General features: G+C 42.2%; 2 protein-coding genes across 3 annotated transcripts; one reads left to right on the top strand and one right to left on the bottom strand.

The window, feature by feature from the left end:
- Positions 1-150: 150 nt before the first annotated feature.
- fancg (FA complementation group G) lies at positions 151-7,197 on the bottom strand. 2 transcript variants are annotated; one of them, XM_058070899.1, is made up of 14 exons: positions 7,042-7,197; positions 6,701-6,788; positions 6,489-6,614; positions 6,220-6,395; positions 5,985-6,126; positions 5,031-5,161; positions 4,783-4,929; positions 4,559-4,713; positions 4,231-4,294; positions 3,628-3,926; positions 3,520-3,560; positions 2,815-2,988; positions 656-767; positions 151-476 (listed from the first exon to the last, which is right to left on the bottom strand). In XM_058070899.1, the coding sequence occupies exons 1-14, from the start codon at positions 7,123-7,125 to the stop codon at positions 383-385; spliced, it is 1,833 nt and encodes a 610-aa protein (XP_057926882.1). In that variant the 5' UTR covers positions 7,126-7,197; the 3' UTR covers positions 151-382. The 2 variants fall into 2 exon arrangements, with proteins under 2 accessions (XP_057926882.1, XP_057926883.1); XM_058070900.1 differs by having other exon boundaries at positions 7,037-7,147.
- A 3,059-nt stretch (positions 7,198-10,256) lies between these two features.
- On the top strand, positions 10,257-14,372 carry LOC131128239 (neurofilament medium polypeptide-like). The gene is made up of 4 exons (XM_058070897.1): positions 10,257-11,007; positions 11,951-12,150; positions 12,228-12,352; positions 12,421-14,372. The coding sequence occupies exons 1-4, from the start codon at positions 10,257-10,259 to the stop codon at positions 13,412-13,414; spliced, it is 2,070 nt and encodes a 689-aa protein (XP_057926880.1). The 3' UTR covers positions 13,415-14,372.
- Positions 14,373-14,446: the final 74 nt, after the last annotated feature.

The raw sequence follows: 14,446 nt of genomic DNA, 5'->3' as shown, positions 1-14,446 counted from the left end.
GCCAATAACATCCATAATAAATATATAGAGATTTGGCTTATAAGCTGTAATTTATTTTGTGTATACAATTTCAAGGCAAGACTGCCATATCTTAAAGCCAGTACTTCACCAAATGATAGTCTGGAATAAAGTAAAACGCAGACAGTAAAACAAGAAGCACAAACAGAATTTATTGAAGAACCGCTTGCCAAACACCGCAATACAACTACATAAGTTATGTTCATCTAATATATGTTGTAAATCAACATTTTTACATTAGAACAACTTTACATACATGTTACTACGACAATATTCTTTTGTCTGTTGACGTCTGCTTCACGATACACTGGAATGGTTTTCCAGCACAAAACCTGCAAGATGGTTCTTCTCCGTCCAAGGTGCACTAGGTGGGATCCAGTTCAGATATTCTGAGGCGAAGCTCTGCAGAGTCCAACAGTGGTCCAAACTGGGGTTCCCTTAAGTATAGAGGGATGCTCCTGCACCACAAAATGTTACAAACATGAGACAGTTTAACCCATAATGCTTCAATGTAATGTAATGTAATCTAATCTAATCTAATCTAATCAAGAGACACTTGTTTTGGTGAATTCACAGCCAATGCAGCTCTGTTAACATGTGTTTCTGCATGACAAGGGTTATGGAATCCGTGTCTTACTCTGCCGAGAGTGCAGTGATGTTCCAGGTCTTCTCCCAACAGGAAGCCGCTTCTTTTCTCCTGCCAAGCTTCCACAGCACCTCCCCACACCACAGCCCTGCACCCACACACTCTACACAAGGATAAGCAAGATGCTATCAGATCTACAGCTTACTGTTTAGATTTTAACTGAAATTTGTGGAATCTATGAAAAGATTATATTACTTAGGATTCAGGTCCTCATAGTATTATTCATACAATGGACTGCCAAGCTATGCATTGCAATATGAGAGATGCATATACATAAGATAATGATGTGCTAAGGCCACATTTTGACAATGTTTATTTTGCAGTGTTGTGAACTGCACTGCATCATAACAACCTCTGTTAAATACAGTGCATCCGGAAAGTATTCACAGCGCTTCACTTTTTCTACATTTTGTCATGTTACAGCCTCATTCCAAACTGTATTAAATTAATCTCTTACCTCAAAATTCTACACAAAATACTCCATTATGACAATGTGAAAAAAGTTTTTTTGACATGTTTTGAATTTATTAAAAATAGAAAACAAAAAAAAATCACATTTACATAAGTATTCACAGCCTTTGCTTAATACTTTGTTGATCCACCTTTGGCAGCAATTACAGCCTCAAGTCTTTTTGAATATGATCCCACAAGTTTAGCACACCTATCTTTAGGCAGTTTTGCCCATTCGTCTTTGCAATAAGTCTCAAGCTCCATCAGGTTGGATGGGAGACGTCTGTTTACAGCCATTTTCAGATCTCTCCAGAGATGTTCGATCGGATTCAAGTCTGGACTCTGGCTGGGCCACTCCAGGACATTCACGGAGTGGTTCTGAAGCCAATCTTTTGAGATCTTGGCTGTGTGCTTCGGGTCGTTGACCTCAGGCTGGGGCGAAGGTTCATTTTTCAGCAGGACAAGAGCGCTCTGGAGCAGGTTTTCATCCAGGATATCTCTATATATTGCTGCATTCATTTTTCCTTCTATCCTGACTAGTCTGCCAGTTCCTGCTGCTGAAAAACATCCCCACAGCATGATGCTGCCACCACCATGCTTCACTGTAGGGATGGTATTGGCCTGGTGATGAGCAGTGCCTGGTTTCCTCCAAACATGGCGCCTGGCATTCACACCAAAGAGTTCAATCTTTGTCTCATCAGACCAGAGAATTTTGTTTCTCATGGTCTGAGAGTCATTCAGGTGCTTTTTGGCAAATTCCAGATGGGCTGCCATGTTCCTTTTACTAAGGAGTGGCTTTCGTCTGGCCACTCTACCATACAGGCCTGATTGGTGGATTGCTGCAGAGATGGTTGTCCTTCTGGAAGGCTCTCCTCTCTCCACAGAGGAACGCTGGAGCTCTGACAGAGTGACCATCGGGGCCTTGGTCACCTCCCTGACTAAGGCCCTTCTTCCCCGATCGCTCAGTTTAGAAGGCCGGCCAGCTCTAGGAAGAGTCCTGGTGGTTCCAAACGTCTTCCATTTACGAATAATGGAGGCCACTGTGCTCATTGGGACCTTCAAAGCAGCAGAATTTTTTCTGTATCCTTCCCCAGATTTGTGCCTCAAGACAATCCTGTCTCGCAGGTCTACAGACAGTTCTTTTGACTTCATGCTTGGTGTTTGTGCTCTGACATGCACAGTCAACTGTGGGACCTTATATAGACAGGTGTGTGCCTTTCCAAATCATGTCCAATCAACTGAATTTACTGCAGGTGGACTCCAATTAAGCTGTAGAAAGATCTCAAGGATGATCAGTGGAAAAAAGATGCACCAGAGCTCAATTTTGAGCTTCATGGCTAAGGCTGTGAATACTTATGTAAATGTGATTTCTTGGTTTTTTATTTTTAATAAATTCAAAAAAAGTAAAAAAAAAAAAACAAAAACTTTTTCACATTGTCATAATGGAGTATTTTGTGTAGAATTTTGAGGTAAGAGATTAAATTAATACAATTTGGAATGAGGCTGTAACATGACAAAATGTGTAAAAAGTGAAGCGCTGTGAATACTTTCCGGATGCACTGTATATCCTGCCCCTCTCTGGAGCTGAGGATGGCAACCAACATGTAAGGAACAACACTCACTAAACTAAGATGCAGGGCAGTTCCACACCACTGCACACTACAACCACAATAATAAACATACTGCAGAGTATTGCCTACCTGGCAAGGCCTGTAGTCCGAGCTGGAGGTCTCTCAGCGCGTTTCTGGGATTGTCTGACTGCATGAAGCTTATGCCCCTCCAAGCTAGAGAGAGGCCCTTCAACCTCTGAAGGACCCCAAGATCTGCTCTTTGTTCATCAACCATGTCTGCGCTGGGGACTTGAGGTTGGCCACCTAAACATCGACAGGTGAGCTATTCTCTCTCCATGTGCAGACCTAATCAAAATCTTAAGACCATTTGATAGCTTTGATAGAAATAGCTTGAATTTACCTTTTCCACATTTGGTTCTTAAAACTTTGCCTGTTTTAAGTAGAGCTACTATGCTAATATGCAAAAGCAAGAAGGGGGGTGCGACAAAAAACTTCACTTCAAAAAATGGTTTGAGCATGCTTGATACAATTGTTTCCTGGAGGCTATTGGGACCAATGCTCCAAGTGGTGAAGATGGCTTCACGAAGACCATCAACTGTCTGGAACTGATGGCCATTTTCATAAACTTCCCTAGTTGTTGAAGAAGACTGTGTCGAAGAATTTTTTTTTTGTTTTTGAAACCCTTTTCCCGCAGATGCCATCTGATGTTTGGCACCAGTAAGGGCATTAATTAAGGTCCAAATGTGCAAAGTGCACATGCTAGCAATTTTCAACCGGTCTTAAGATTTTGATCAGGGCTGTATGTCTGAAGCTTCCAACAAGATAAGTACTTGCCTTTCTCTTTAAAGTGCACCTTTACCAGCAGGTTGATACACCTGTAAAGCAATACAGTCTCAAGTTGGGAAAATAAAGATGTGAAAGAAGACATCCTGCCTCTCAAACCTTGTGTAGTGCATCACAGCTTGTTTCCAGTCCTGCAGGTGACAGTGACAATGACCTTGAAGGAGGTAAGCGGCGCCTGTCCAAAGTAGCATTGCCACCTTATCTTCACCTCCAGTGCACATATCGGCAGCTTCAGGTTCCTCCAGCACCACCATCGCTGGCAGCAGATCCAGTGTTGCGGTGAGGACTTCGTCACATAACGTCAGGCAATCCAGGGGCCGCTGGGCCATGAGCAGGGCAGCGCCGGCCTCCAGGTAAAGTTCAGGTAGTCTTGGAAGCTGAGAGTCCTCTGTACATACCTGAGACAGATAGATGGACATGGGGACTGCAGCATATGCTACATAAGACGTAGACTTGGTGAAGAAAGGCACCTCTTTATCAACTCAACCAATGAAGGGTTTGTTACATCTGCATTCTTCACTTGATCAGGATATTTTGAAAAATTCTATGCCATGAGAGCAAGCCAACAGGTCCTCTCCTAGATCTGGATGACACACTCCAATATCTTGTAGATAGTCTTCCCATTTTCACTGTCAATAGGTATAATAATCATGTGTTCCAGTTGTTTTGTCAATGTTGTGCAGGTGTGTAAAGTGTTCTTACTCTGTGCTGTTCCGAGTGAAGAGCAGCCAACAGGTCAAGATAATGTTCTACACCTTCTGACAATCTGCAGAGAAAGACAGACATCCGTCATCACATCAAACATAATTAAATCAGAAGGTCAAAACAACATGACAAAAACATGCTAACAAAAATATTTTGGAGTAAACACTCATTATTTATTTTACATTCATTTTTATTTTATTGTTTTTCTATTATTGTATTTTTACACGGTGCCGTGGAGTGGTGCCTATTTAAGAAATGTTTCATAAAAGCCAAATTACTACATATGCTTCATACAAAAGTAAAACTTGTTACAAATGCAACTGACCTTGAATGCAGCACACACTTCTGGGCTAAACTGTGAAGGATACAGAGAGCAGAGGGAACAGAAACCAGGCTGATCAGAGTTTGGCTCCGTAGCAATAAGGATGAGGAGAGGACATGATCGTTGATCATAACTGGCTTGGAGGGTAACAAAAGTGTCTGGAAGACAAAAGGATATTTTAATTTTTCATACACATTAACCCTGCATCATAATGGTGGTATACCAACCGAGTGAAGCAAACGAAGGGCTTGTATCTCTGCCTGTGCGTTACCCAGGCATCTGAAGATGAGTGCACTCTGGTATAGAGCACAAACACATTGGGAGTCTGTCTCTAGTGCTGTCCTGTAACACTGTAGTGCCATCTGAGGGCGACCCTGTGTGTATATACATACATATATTATATTTATAGTATAAAAAAGACGCCTAATCACTGTATTTCTTCTCTGTTTGTATATGTGTAGAAAAGCAAGCTTACTGTGCGGGCTAGACAGGAGCCAGAGAGGAGGTGTGTGTATGCCACTAGATGTCTGGGAGCAGGCAGCAAAGATGCAGCCTGTAGATCGGTTATTGCCTTCGAGTTTTGACCCTCATTCAGCCTTTCTGCACCTGAACAATATTTAAAGTGGACCGATTATGCTTTTATCACTTTTCTGACCTTCTTAGAATATTGAATTCTCATGTTAAATTATGCCAAAGTTTCAGATAATGATGTTTGTGCATTTGGAAGTGAGCCATGAAAGAAGTTTGGGATGGCTCAAAACGCTCTGTTTCAGAGGGCGTTGCAAAACTGTTCTTTTGTGATGTCACAGAGAAGCGGACTTCCTTATGGCCATAGCTGTAGGCGCGATACACTCTCTGCCCTCCCCCAAGCTCTGCTTCTGTGTTTACGTTGCTAGCAATGGCTCATAAAGTGTTTCTTTGGATGTATGGGAGAGCTACATTTGTTTACAGTTCCTAAAGACGCCACAATCAGGCACAAGTGGTTGGAGTTCCTGATGCCCTACCAGCAAAATAAATTAATTTTAATCTGTCAACGGCATTTCACACTGGACTGTTTCATGAACATAGGCCAGCTCACATGCCACTACATTAGGTACACATGCATAATCAAAGTCCTTCTGTAGGCAACAAACTTTTACGTCTCAGCACACATAGTGAATGAGATGTGCTTTCTGCGGGAATAAACTGCCTACCTTTCATGAATTTGCGAGGCTGTGAAGGCTAAATTGTGAATGTGCAGGGTGGTATGGTGCAGTACAGTTCAACACAACTGCAAAATTCAACTACAAAAATAAAGATATTGATAAATTAATATGTCGGTCACAACTGAGCAGGGGTATATTTGTGAAAGCAAAATTTCTGACACATCTCTTGTACTAGAGCTTATTATAGACAGAATGTCGGTGAGGGTATTTCAAATATGTTATACCTTGTGTAATCAAAGTGCACATTTGCAATAATTCAACAAAGCGTCTGGGTTCCATCACCAAAAGGGGAATGTTTGAAGACGTTTGCCCCACTTCATTTGGCACGTCTTGTTCAACTCCAGCAGATAGAGAAGAAAACTCTTCCTGCATGGCAAACAAAAATAGGTTTTATCTCACATAATTTTCTTATGTATCTATTTCATTAAATTTAGCACGCAATAGAAGAGTCCTGCTTACCTGAAGCGCTTCTATTTTATCAACACAACAGTTCGCCAACCATATAGCCCACTGCACACAGAGAAGGTTCGCGACACAGGATTTCACCACTTCACGGCTTTCCACTGACTGAAGAACGGTACGCCAAAACACAGCGCAGTGGAAATCCACTGCATCAACTCCTGTCATCTGGAAAACTGCATAAACAAAAGTCGGATTGAATTTGAAGTGAAAGCATGCAGTGAATACATGATTGTGTCCTTTGGTTTGTAGTCATTTCACATACTGACCTCTATCCATAGATTGTGTGAGGAGCAGCTCAGCTTCTGATACCTGAAGAAGCACCATGGACAACAAGCACACATTGTACACGACACACAACTCCAATTGGGAGTGATCTTCAAGAGGAGGAAGACCTGCAGAAACAGATTGTTAATTAAGAAGTTCATCAACGAGTACCTCTTGGGCTTTGACGGCAAAAGTATGCTGTAAAATGAGGTACCTTGTATTTTTCTTATAAGTTTGTGAAACTCAGTGAGCAACAATCTGGTATGGTTCTGGTCTCCACTCAAGGCATCTCTGTTATGTTGCTAAAATGACCAGATAAGAACAAGCGCATCACTTGAGCACATTAATTAAACAAGACAATCTCAACTTCTTGCCGATTTTTATATTCAGTACACGATACACTTACACACTCTAATATATGCATTTATACTGATATGTATCTGTAATATTTGTTCGAAAACATGTGATGTTTCAACTGTGCTACTTTGACAGCATACACTACTGAGCTACTGCATTTATAGCAGAGAACACGCTAAAGGAAGTCGTTTACCTCACCTGCCATTTCTTTACTAATTCGTTGTTCTCTTGTATCCAACTATTTGATAAATTAGAAGACGACTGTTGTCTTTTAGGAGACATCGGTAGAAGTTTTCAACTTTCCCTCGTTTGTCAAATAACCGGAAATTCTAACCAGGAAGTAAATGTTGGTGAATCTACGTACAGGGAACCTCTTCTGCCCTCTTGTGGTTGATAGGGAAAACCACCACATTAATGAGATTAAAAAAACACTAGATGGCGCCAGAGTAGTGATTTAGTGAAACGTTGCTAGTGTATGTGTTTTACAGAGATTACATTCACTGCGTTAACGTGCTCTTACAATTGCAGCCTTCCATGACAGTGTGTTCATTTTCTTTCTTTAAGGTCGCCATGCACCAAAGAACAGATATAGTCAAAGCACGCAAACCAAATCCAAGGCCTTAATCAAATTACAGCTGAGTCATCCTTGATACTGCTATGACAGCCAATTTTCTCGTTTATCCTGCCAAGGTGACTCTGATTTTCTCCCCTATTTCCTGAACCGTCTCACCCTTTTTTCTTTCATCCATGCATCACCGCTTCATCACATCATCACGTCCCCTGTTGTCTGCAGACTCCCTTGTGTGTGTGACTATCTCACAACATTACAGCTCATTTTTCCTTTCATCTTCTGAAATCACAGTATGCTTTAAATAAAACAGCATGCTAGGACCAGAACCATGGGAAGATCCAGACTCTTATGACCTTGCAAACCAATATGTAGGCATTACATTCAAATATACTATTGATCCTCAGTTTCTTTATGTTTTTATTAGTATGCATTCATTTACACCAGTTCATGAGAAAAGCCATTGCAGTAAGATGCAATAATGTTTACATAATAATGTTTAAAATATTGACCATGGCAATGTTTTATGCTGCTAATTTTCCTATAAGAACATGGAGTGAAAATGAGTTTGTCCCCTTCCAGCCATCCATTTTCTATGCCAGTTATCCTCAGAGGGTCGCAGTTGTATGCTGGAGCCTATCCCAGCTCAGGCGGGGTACACCGTGGACTGGTCGCTAGCCAATTGCAGGTGTGTCCACCTGGCATTGTAGAAAAAGAACATCATACCAACAGTAAAATATGGTGGTGGTGGTGTGATGGTCTGGGGCTATTTTGCTGGAAGACTTGCTGTGATTTATGGAACCATGAATTCTGTAAATTCAGTCTTCCAGGCCATCTGTACGCGACCTCAAGCTGAAACGAACTTGATTTCTGCAACAGGACAATGATCCATAGTCCGAACCTGAATACTATTGGGGGTTCATGCTGGATTTTGTTCTTCCTTATTATTTAATTAATTTTTTCATTTTCTACCACTTTTCCTCACAAGGGTCGCGGGGGTGCTGGAGCCTATCCCAGCTGTTCGGGCGAGAGGCGGGTTACACCCTAGACCGGTCGCCAACCAATCACAGGGCACATATAGACAAACAACCATTCACACTCACATTCATACCTATGGACAATTTGGAGTTTCCAATTAACCTAGCATGTTTTTGGAATGTGGGAGGAAACCGGAGTACCCAGAGAAAACCCACGCATGCACGGAGAGAACATGCAAACACCACACAGAGATGGCCGAGGGTGGAATTGAATCCTGGTCCCCTAGCTGTGAGGTCTGCGCGCTAACCACTCTACCGCCGTTCAGCCCCTATTTAAATGTTTAATTTAACAACTATATTTTACATTCATTTGTGATGTCATTGACTATTGAATATTTATTTGATGATCTGAAACATTTAAGTGTGACAAACATCCATCTATCTTCAATGCCGCTTATCCTCACTAGGGTCACCCTAGAAGGGCGCAAACACTTTTTCAAAACATTGTAGATATGAAAATAGCAGGTGAAAGTGTGAAGACAGCTTCACTAAAGCATCCAAAGACAGGCAGAGGTCATTTGCTGAAAGCTTCACAGTGTCCTGGCTGTCATTGTTGTGACAGCATAGGGGAGAAAAATAGCTGAGGTGGTAATATACTGATCCCTTTATCCTTCAACATAAATATAAAGAAAAACAATGATTAAGATATGTAAAATGAACTCAATAACCCCATGGTTGGAGGAAACATATTTTCACACTATGAATGAGCAGAAACAACTTCTTTGGTCATCCTGCGTCACCCCAAGTCAGTGCACACCCTGATGTTCATGCATGACAACAGTTAGACTCTCTTATGTGTTTAATGCATTGCAATTACAAACTCATGTAGGGTGAAAACATTCAACAGGGGTGGATATATACAGAAAACACAATGTAGAGGCAAAAACAACACAGTGTGTGTGTGTGTGTGTGTGTGTGTGTGTGTGTGTGTGTGTGTGTGTGTGTGTGTGTGTGTATGCGTGCCAAGGCACCCTGTGGGACTGGTGTGGATCTGCAAACTCACACTGCAGCAGTAAAGCTTTAAGCATCAGCAGAACACACAGCCACATCTCTCCTATACAACGAATGCAGAGATTTGGGCATTTTTTTTTACATATTTTTTCCTGCCTATGCTTTTTTTTCTGAGTTTTGCATTCATTTTGTTTTTTCTGACTCTTCATAGTCAGAAGTACTGAATGTTAAGAAATTAGTGAAAAACTGAGATGATGTTGCATCTTTAAAATACCTTGTGGAATAAAGTCACAATGATGACCATGTACCAAAGAACACATATTTGTGGTGGTTTATGTCCCAAGGTCACCCACAAATAGCAAATAAATATTGATATTGGTTTGATTTTAGATCAACATTGGAAATAAAAGTGATATTAGATTAGTTTTGCAGTCTTTGATCTTGAATTTGATCTTGCAGTCATGTCATGTTGTTTGGTTGCATACATACTGTATGCTGTATTCTGACATACAGTATTACAAATATAGGGTGGATGAGGCGTGTTTTCTCCAAAAAAAACTATTTTTTTGGAGGAAAAACAATAATAATGTCCAATTTAATTGGCATTATGGTCTGGGGCTGCATGAGTGCTGGCACTGGGAAGCTGTGGTTCATTGAAGGAAACATGAATTCCAACATGTGACATGATATTACCTTTCTTGGGAAATTGGACTCCATTGCAGTTTTCTAACATTTTCTAATGATTGCTGAAATGTGAGGAAAAGATGTCTCTTTAAATAGTGTTGTGGTGCTGACTGGTGGCCCTCCGTCCCCTTATATAAAGCGGGCGCTCCCCCCCTCCTGCTGCAGTCCCCAATATGAGTTTCACGGTGGAGAGCCACTTCTTCGGCCCGAGTGGGCTACGCAAGTCTCGGCCAGCGTCGGTGTCATCTAGCGGCTTTCACTCCCAGCGCCGCCGCCTCACCAACAGCCAGCCGTCCTCTGTGGACAGCATGGACACTTTCAAAGGGGACATGTCCCGCAGGAGTGAAAAGGAGATCCTGCAGGCACTCAACGACCGCTTCGCCGGCTATATCGACAAAGTGCGCAGCCTGGAGATGCACAACCGCAACCTGGAGGCAGAAGCGGCGGCGCTGCGGCAAAACCAGAGCGGGCGTGCTTCTGTGGGGGAGTACTACGAGAAGGAGTTGGACGACCTCCGGGGTCTCGTTCAGCAGTTAAGCGGAGAGAAGGGCAGCGCGGCTCTGGAATATGGGCGCCTGGAGGATGACATCCAGCAACTGGGGGCAAGACTGGAGGAGGAGGCGCGCAACCGGGAGGAGCTTGAGGCTGCAGCCCGGGCCATGAAGAGATACGTGGACGAGTGCCAGCTGGGACGGCTGGAGCTGGACAAGAAGCTCCAAGCCCTGGACGAGGAGGCGGCTTTCCTCAAGAAGAACCATGAGGAGGAAGTGGAGGACCTCCTGGCACAGATTCGGGGTGCACAGGTGACCTCTGACTTGAGGGAGACCGTTAAGGCGGATGTGACTGGAGCCCTGCGGGAGATCCGAGCACAGCTTGACTGTCACGCTAACAAGAGTGTCACGCAGGCTGAGGACTGGTTCAAAGGTAAAGTGGGAGGTTTTTTTAATTAAGTTTTTTAATTACACAAGTTAACTTATTTTTACACTTTAAATCAACCCCAAATCTGTTATGACATTTGCAGCCATGACTTGCAATGCTTCTCATGTACCAGAGTGATGTCCAAAGAGTGGCCCTAGCATGCTGCTAATGACATAAATGATTGCTTTACCACCTGTAACACAAAACTGAAATGTGGTGTTTTGTTCAGCGTAGCATATATTGACCTATACACTGAATTTTAGCATCTTTAATGCAAAAAATGTTATTGTATCACAGTGGCTCCTTGCATCCTTTAATTCTTCTGCAGCCCTCGCTGAACAAAAGTGTGCACATAAAAATCTGAGATAAACAATTCAAATTTCAAACAAATTTCAACTTAAAAAATACAATTCCAACATTGTATTTAGTACACATGGAAAAGCTTCAGAAAATTACAGTAAATCAATAAATAAGATGACCTTTGTGTGCCCTACAGCTCATATAAAGAACACATTGCACGCTATTTCCTTCTTCCTGTGGTGGTTTTGGACAATCTCTCCAAATATATTATGTTCAAGGTCACTATAAAGGTTGGCTGATCCGTGTGTGGTTGAAGCATGGCCGGGTGACCTTCATCTGTTCCTTACAATAATCTGACTGAAAAAGCAATATGACAAATTGAATAATAAAATTGAATAATTAGTCAGAATTTGTGGGAGGATATTAGTGTACAAGAACAATGTATACATTAGTGTATCCTGCTAATTGGTATGCTCCAAATGAAACACTGTTGGATGTTTGACCTTCTCTGTGTGATGTCTTGCTGACTTCACGCTTCTAAGAGTAGAGCTGGTGAGGACGCTTAGTCAGACATAATGTGTTTATATGCATTAACCCCAACATGCGTTTAGTGTGACACAACATGACACTGACCCCAATATGCCTGTAGTGCGCCTGGAACGTCTGACAGAGGCAGCCAGGTCCAACCAAGATGCCATCCGTGGGACCCAAGAGGAAATCGTAGACTACCGTCGTCAGCTCCAGAGCCGCACCATTGAGCTGGAGACACTCAGAGGAGCAAAGGAGTCTCTGGAGAGGCAGCAGATGGAATGTGAGGACAGACACCAGGATGACCTCAACTCACTCCAGGCAGGACACCACGGTCTACTTGATTTCTCTAAAAGATGATTTTAACACATGTGAGGTTGTGTGTGTTTATTCTGCAGGACACAATCACTCATCTGGACTCAGAGCTGAAAAACACAAAATGGGAGATGGCTGGTCAACTAAAGGACTATCAGGAACTACTGAATGTGAAGATGGCTCTAGATATTGAGATAGCTGCTTACAGGTTGGTGTCCCGATGGTGTTGCCTATATATTCCACTTTTCATGATCATGTTTTCATGTCCAACAACAGGAAGTTACTGGAGGGAGAAGAGAGCCGCTTTGTGTCCGGAGGAAGTCCGTATTCCTACCTAGACAACAGAATTTCAATTCATTTGAAAGTGAAAGAAGATAAAGTGATTGTGCAAGAGCAGACAGATGAGACCCAAGTGATAGAAGTGACAGAGGAAGCAGAAGAAGAAGAAGAGGAGGAGGAAGAGGAGGAAACCAAAGAAGAGGAAGAAGGCAAAGAGGAGGAAAAAGGAGAAGAAAAGGAGAATGAAGAGGAAGGAAGTGAGGAAGAGAAGTCAAAATCTCCAGAGAAAGTTCCATCCCCTGCTCCAAATTCACCTCAAAAGCCAAAATCCCCAGTAAAAAAATCTCCCCCAAACTCACCAGAATCAAAATCTCCTCCCCCTAAGACACCTGAACCTCCAGAAAAGGAGGTCAAGCCTGCTGCCCCTAAAGAAGAAAAGAAAGACACACCTCAGCCTGTGAAAGAGCACAAAGAGCAACCAATAGTCGAGAAGAAGCAGGAGAACAAAGAGAAAGAAGCAGACAATAAAATGGACAAGGATAACAAACCCGATGTCAAGAAAGAGACTCAAGTAATTGAACTGCCAAAGGAAGATACGCCAAAACCTGCAAAGCCAGCTGACAACAAACCTTCTCCCTCCAAACCTAAAGAGGAGGTTCCTTCCCCAGCCAAGGAGAAACCCTCTGGTCCGACATCAGAGAAAACAGAGAGCAAAAAGGAGGAGAAGCCGGAGGAGAAGAAACCATTGGAGAAAAAGCCTGAGAAGAAGTCTGACGAGAAGGACCCTGAGGAGAAGAAGCCGACGGAAAAGAAGCCAGAGGAGAAACCTACACCCAAAGTTGAACCAGAGAAAGAAGAGAGTAAGAAGCCTGAGGAGAAAAAGGAGATCATTCAAGCAGCAGCAGCTGCTGACAGCAAGGGTGGAGGGAAGACAGAGAAAGTGGAGAAGTCTTCTGGCAATGAGTCCAAAGAAACCAAGGCCAAGAAGTGAAGCTGGACAAAAAACTGGAGTGTGGGAGGTGAAGTTAAAGAGCATACGCAAAATGCAAACACTATTTTGTATTACCCTGCTCCAAGTATGTATGCACCGTTGATGCTAACATCACTGTAGGCAACACTGTTCACTAAGCTCTTTAATTGAATGTGATTGCTGCCCTTCAATAATAAGTGCATTTATTATTATGAGCCTACTCATTGACTCCAGATAATATATTTGAATATATACAAATGTCTATATTATATTTACAATAGTGATTTTAGTAAGACATACAGTACTTGAATGCTTGTTGTGCACTTTAATGCAGCTTATCACAGATGAGATGTCTCACTTCTCTGGCCTGCAACGCTCTGACAATGACTGTGCTATGTATAAATTGATAAAAGTGACAATATGCAACACAAAAAATAAATTAAAATACAGAAAACGCATTTGTGGCAGAGAAATCTTTGTTAACCTTGGGTGAGGATTCATCAAATAAAATGTCAAGACTTAAAAGGTAAATGCTGCAAGAGTTTGCACTGCATTGCAGTGGAAGAAGGGGGAGACACTGCACCCATGTATAAATCAGGAGCAGCGCAGCATGTTTTGCAACCGTTTCATATTTAGTTGCATATAGCTCCTCTGCATCATAGACGCACGTCAGAAGCCAGCATGTCATGTTCTTGTTTATTCCTCAGTATTGTCTCTTTAAGTATTTAATAACAGCAACCTATTTTGATCTTCATGTTAGTGCAGCATTTCCAATACATATTAGCATAGCACCCGTTTGGTATTGAGTCATTGGCTGACATTGAGGTGATCCCTCACCATATTGCTCTTTCTATATATGTTGTAGTACACCTGAATAACAATCAACAATCACAATAAAAAGTGAATTTTCTTGACTTGGATAACATTTTGTAACAATTGTATATACATGACATGCATGTACTTGTAGGGAAGAATAACTAGAGTGCAAACACGCACACACACAGACAGACAGACAGACACACAAATAGTGTACAAGTGAGGTGCAGACAGAAT

This window comes from Doryrhamphus excisus, chromosome 4 (assembly GCF_030265055.1).
Source record: "Doryrhamphus excisus isolate RoL2022-K1 chromosome 4, RoL_Dexc_1.0, whole genome shotgun sequence".
Lineage (NCBI taxonomy): Eukaryota > Metazoa > Chordata > Actinopteri > Syngnathiformes > Syngnathidae > Doryrhamphus > Doryrhamphus excisus.
The sequence above is the reverse complement of the archived record's forward strand: the minus strand, read 5'-3'. Positions and strand labels throughout refer to the sequence as shown.